The sequence below is a fragment of the Sinocyclocheilus grahami genome, unplaced genomic scaffold (genome assembly GCF_001515645.1).
Source record: "Sinocyclocheilus grahami isolate Dianchi unplaced genomic scaffold, SAMN03320097.WGS_v1.1 scaffold874.1, whole genome shotgun sequence".
NCBI lineage: Eukaryota > Metazoa > Chordata > Actinopteri > Cypriniformes > Cyprinidae > Sinocyclocheilus > Sinocyclocheilus grahami.
In genome coordinates, this window is record NW_015506053.1 from 3,896 (window position 1) to 10,173 (window position 6,278).

At 39.2% G+C, this 6,278-nt stretch overlaps 1 protein-coding gene across 1 annotated transcript in view; it reads right to left on the reverse strand.

Annotated features, from left to right (window-relative positions):
- Positions 1–5: 5 nt before the first annotated feature.
- LOC107563413 (metabotropic glutamate receptor 3-like) overlaps positions 6–6,278 on the reverse strand; it is a gene marked incomplete at its 3' end in the record, with an annotated part of 33,469 nt that continues 27,196 nt past the window's right edge. The window contains exon 4 of the mRNA XM_016248291.1: positions 6–608. Within this exon, the coding sequence (XP_016103777.1) occupies positions 6–608 (603 nt within the window). The remainder of the gene's footprint in view (positions 609–6,278) is intronic.

Here is a 6,278-nt window from a genome sequence, read left to right on the forward strand (position 1 = left end):
CGTGCACACGATAGGCGAAGGTTTTGCAATGAATATGAAAGTCATGATGTAGGACATGAAGACACCCAACAACAGGATGTAGCACAGCTCACGACCGGATGCTTTGATCAGTGGCGTGTCGTTGTGGCGAATGAAAACTACGAAGACCATTAAGGTACATATGAAACCAACACATGCAATCGAGATGGGTCCAATGGCCCAAGCGTCCTCCCACATGATGTAGTCCTCAGGAAGGTCGTAGCATCCGGTCAGGTCGGGACGGGGCCATTGGCCAGGCGCGCAGGGCATGCATGTGAACTCGTCTGGCAGGTATTCGTAGGGCTCGCAGGGAGTACATATCCAGCAACAGTATTCGCCGGCTTGCATCTTCTTCATCTCGTTAGGAGCGCAAGGGTCACTGCACTGAGACGTGGGTACGTCCACTCCCCTCGGCCAGCCGATCAAGCCCTCATTTAGGGTAAGACTCTCTGCCCACTCTCCAACTTGAATGTAAGTGAACTTGTCGCTGCCTGGCACACGCTGGTAGTTGAAGATGTTGTAGCGGCCCATTCCGTCGCCATACGCGTCAAACTTTACATGATTCTCCAAGCCGGCAGGGGAGAACGGAGCTTGAGAGAGAATGACAAAGAGTTAATTCACACATATCAAGTGGAATGAAACACATTATTAACTTACGAACAGATAGTTCCCTTTATGACCGTCTTTGGTTATTATCAGTAACATAAACGACTACAGGCTCATGAAGCAATTATAGTAAGCAAAGAAAAGTATCATCAAATCTCTAAACAAAATGACTGCAATGCCGTTCAACTTCAAGCGGAGAATGTATCGAGGGTTTGATGAGGAATCGGGCTGCTTTCTGTCAGGGTTCATGTGGTATTGGTTTTATCGTTCATATGATGTCTGTCTCCCCTCCCACACACCTCTGTACTGTATCTCAGGGCTCTGGGAGTAAGCGTCCTTGGTCAGCACATTGCAAAATAACACATGGGCAAATGAGCACAGAGGAGCTGATGCTTCTGTCTCGCGTTTTGGCCTCAGGGAGGATGATATATTGTGAACCGGGAGAAAAGACGACAAGAAAATGCCCCTCGAGGGATGATGGTGAAACTGTCACTACTGTTTGTTCAGGTGATTATTTTTCTATAGTGGCAAAAGAAAGAGTGAGAATTGAAGTTGTGGAGATGTTGACAGAAGTTGTCGATCTATCTGTCTTTCTCTGGATCTATCTGTCTTTCTCTGGATCTATATCGATCGGTCGCTCATGCTATCATTTTATCTATCTGTCGTTCCTTTGTTCTATCTATCTATCTATCTATCTATCTATCTATCTATCTATCTATCTATCTATCTATCTATCTATCTATCTATCTATCTATCTATCTATCTATCTGTCTGTCTATCTGTCTATATATCTGTCTGTTCATTTGCTTGTTCTATCATTATCATAGTTCTATCATCTATCATAGTTAAAAATTACAAAAAATAGTAAATAACACCATATTGTTTTTTTAATCATTTTTATCAATATAAACATGTATACACATTTGACTAGCTAGATGAATGGATGAATCGATCTGTCATGCATGTGTAAATATTTATATACAGTATTTATAAAAAATAATAAAGTGGCATGTTATTTATTTACTTATTTTTGTAATGTAGACACAAATAGTAGGCTACAGCCAAACCTGGTGCAATGCATTTTCTCCGCACAGTGTAATTGCTCAGAGGGTCTCTGAAAGCTCGCTGCTGGATGATGATTCATCAGATAAGGAAAACAGGTTAGAAGTTATGAACCCCATCATTCACAAAGATAACGTCAATGTCAACACCCATGCACTCACGCACCCACTTACACACACACACACACACATGCAGCTGAGGTGCAATGAAATCCACACACATCTTGCCGTAGTCGAGAACTTCTTCGTGCGCTGGATCAAATTAACCTTCTGTGGCCCATAGTTCATTTCTTCATAGCTCATCTGTTCGTTCCAGAATTTGATGGCACGCGACCCTCGATAATGTGTAATCATCCCTCATTGGCAGCAGATGCTGAGCACACCCCTGTATTAAATAATCAGCATCTAGTAACAGGATAATTAACTGTAATATAATTACCCGTTACAAACACTAATTGCAGTTAATTAGCTTGCGCTGAGCCTCCAAGGATATGGCCATACCTTTTGTGGGAAAAATGCTTTCAATATAGGATTCATAGAGTCTGTCTGTCTGTCTGTCTGTCTGTCTATCTATCTCAGATATCCAGTGAGGAATGCCATGCCATCCATCCACTGGATGGATAGATATGTGATTATGGGAGAGGTTGAAATACATCTATCAGTGATAGATTGATGGATAGATCAGTATGATTGAAATACAGATATTAGATCATGTATGGTAAGATAGATATGGGATTATGATTGAAAAATAGCTTGAATTGGTCATAATTTGAATTGATCCTCAGTTCAAACTCAAAGTCTCTTATTTTATGTCAGGCTACAAAAGAAAATAGTTTTTATAAATTTTTGTTCACTTTTATTGTAGGTTATGATCTTCTGAAGGTATATCGTAGACAAAAAAACTGTAGGGTATTTATTTAACAGCCATTGTATTGTTTGTCTGGGGCAACATAAAATAAGGGGTACACACACACACACACATGCAGCTGAGGTGCAATGAAATCCACACACATCTTGCCGTAGTCGAGAACTTCTTCGTGCGCTGGATCAAATTAACCTTCTGTGGCCCATAGTTCATTTCTTCATAGCTCATCTGTTCGTTCCAGAATTTGATGGCACGCGACCCTCGATAATGTGTAATCATCCCTCATTGGCAGCAGATGCTGAGCACACCCCTGTATTAAATAATCAGCATCTAGTAACAGGATAATTAACTGTAATATAATTACCCGTTACAAACACTAATTGCAGTTAATTAGCTTGCGCTGAGCCTCCAAGGATATGGCCATACCTTTTGTGGGAAAAATGCTTTCAATATAGGATTCATAGAGTCTGTCTGTCTGTCTGTCTGTCTATCTATCTCAGATATCCAGTGAGGAATGCCATGCCATCCATCCACTGGATGGATAGATATGTGATTATGGGAGAGGTTGAAATACATCTATCAGTGATAGATTGCTGGATAGATCAGTATGATTGAAATGCAGATATTAGATCATGTATGGTAAGATAGATATGGGATTATGATTGAAAAATAGCTTGAATTGGTCATAATTTGAATTGATCCTCAGTTCAAACTCAAAGTCTCTTATTTTATGTCAGGCTACAAAAGAAAATAGTTTTTATAAATTTTTATTCACTTTTATTGTAGGTTATGATCTTCTGAAGGTATATCGTAGACAAAAAAACTGTAGGGTATTTATTTAACAGCCATTTTATTGTTTGTCTGGGGCAACATAAAATAAGGGGTTAGCAGTGTCGATCAGAATATCTCTGTGTGCATCCCTGTCAGATGTTTGCATGTTTTGTCATGGGATGCTATAGACACAGATACAGTAAATCAACAAATCAGGCTTGTAGTCTGACGGTGCCTTAAAATAGGTTTATTGATCTGAACAGATCGGGCAAGAGCAGTTTAACCTGTGTGAGAGGAGCAATTCTGTCTATTACTGCTCGGCACGAATCACTCTGACTGCTTGTGGAGCGGAGGGACATAAACACTTACAGACCGACTGAGGATGAACATGAATTTATAATTAACCTCTCTCTCATTGTAGGGGATTCACAAAGTTGTTTACAGATTTTGACACATAAGGCATAACGATCATCATTACGGCATAAAGAACATCATTCTATCAAGTGTAGAAACGTGGTCAGGGGTGTTAGGCACTTATTTTTTGAAAGAGAAAAACACCTTTACTACCTTAATAGTCCTTTAAGTAAGACATTTGTTGGTTTGCTCTTTACATCGCTCCACTTGAGTTGAGTTCGCTCGTTCAGATGAATTATACATGCAGTGACTGTTTCTGCAGGTTACATCGTAACGCCTGTCGGTGGTGACAAGTGACTTTATGAGTGAGTCACTGATTCATTAATTCAACCGATTCGTTCCAAAATGTTGAATCATTCACACAACCGATTTGTGGTGACACATGTTTATCAGCAGTTGAATCATGCACTCAAATGATTTGTTAAAAAACACTAATTCATTCAGTAAGGCCACTACTGTCTGTTGGGCGATGGAGCATAAATAGACAAACTAAGTAACTTGTGTTTATTGAAAATATGTGTATGCATAATTATAGTGAATATATATTTTATAATATATAATTGTTATAAATTAGAGTTGAAATCTGACAGGTCGTGTACATTTGAACATGATGATAATTGTTTTCAACAGAAAAGTGCTAGCTCTAGTTTATTTCATTTAATTTTTTGGTTACACTTTATTTCGATAGTCCACTTTAGACATTCTACTAACTATAAGTAACTTTCTAACTACATGTCAACTAATTCTCATTACTTTGCAACTACATGTCTACTAACTCTCAGAGTAGACTTAGGGTAGGTTTAGGGTTAGTAGAATATTGACAAAGAAAGAGTTAGAAGATATTAAGCAGACAGTCTACTAATACTCTACTAACTGCTAGTTGACATGTAGTTGCAAAGTTACTTACTGTTAATATAATGTCTAAAGTGGACTATCGAAATAAAGTGTTACCAATTTTTTTTATTGTAGCAACTTGTGCGGTCTCTTTTTCTGTCTCTCTCTCTCAGGTAATATACGCTTGTCAGTTACTCAGCTCCATGGTAACATTATTTTCTGTTTTGACAGAGACGCATAGAGTTGGCGATGTGACATCACTGCTGAGCATGATCCGCTTGACTCTGAGGTACCACAACATGTCTATCTGGCATCTGAGACGTTTCCAAAATTCAGGGCTTAAAAACAACATATCTCTACTGTGCACACCTATGCAACTGACAGTCGCCATTCAGATACAGCATCCCCGTCAAGGACCCACACACAGCCATCCACAGACACTCTGAGCTGAGTTTGACAGTAGTGTTTTGATGAGCTTCTTCACAGAGAAAGGGAGAGCAGAAATAAATGATAAAGAGGTGTGTCTGAGGAGATAGCAGAGGTGGAGGACTAAAGTTACATGATTTTGACTGGAGTTGCACATTTAAGGATTTGTGACTTGCTTGACTAAATGAAATGACTCAGGACTCTACTTGGACTTGTGGTAGATGCTACAATGTTATAACAATGAATTATTTTGCAAAATGACATTCACAGAACAACTAAAACCTCTCAGTCTACATTTGCTCATTCATGCAAAAGAATGACATTTACATCGTTTTTGTCACCCAGAGTGAAATTTAAGACTAAGTTAACTAAGTATCAGGGTTAACAACGAATGTTTTTGTGACCTATTTACTATATTTTGTGTTTTACTTGTAATTTAGCTACACACACAATTTAGCTACAGCTACAGCATTAATGTAGACAAAACAACAGTATGTTTCTTTTCAGATATTTATAATTCATGAATCAGAAAGTTTATTTCCTGGAGGGACATAAATAAGTAATATAAGGCACTTTTTGTACTGTGACATTACTTGATTCTTAGCAGGAGAGCTTACTGCCACTGACTTGCCATTTTTCTATACTGCAGACTCGAGACTTGCCTATGGTTAACCACCTCTGGTTGTGGATGTGTTTATGACTCTGTCTAGCTATATAAATGCACCGCAGTTTGGACACTGTTGTGAGATAGTGAGGTATAGATGCTATCCATGCCTGACTTTCCCACATCGCTGTTTACATGCAATAAATCTTCCATAGAGCAACAGATACACAAGCTCTTCTTTCTGTGGTGCCAGTTCAGTGTGTGTATGTGTACTGCATGTGTGTGGTGGGTTAATGGTGGGTGGATGAGCGATTGCTTTGTTTCATAGTGTATTATGATGTTGCTCTGTGTGTGTGTTAAGTAGATGCAGATGGAGGTGATGGTTAAATCCCAGCTTTCAATGTATGTGTGTGTGTGTGACGAGCAATTGTTTTTGTTTCATGGTGTGTGGGTTGAAAGTGTCTGAGAAAAGGAAAAACACAAATATCCCATTGTGTGTGTGTGTGTGTGTGTGTGTGTTGATAGCTCTTGTAGTGTATGGACCAATCAGACTCACCGTTTGTCATTAGATATAACAAATCAATTATGCATTAGATTAACAAATACTCACAGACCCCTCACCCAATAAACATACTGGGTGCCAGGATGTCTCCGAACGCCACCAGGCCCCTGGTCACCA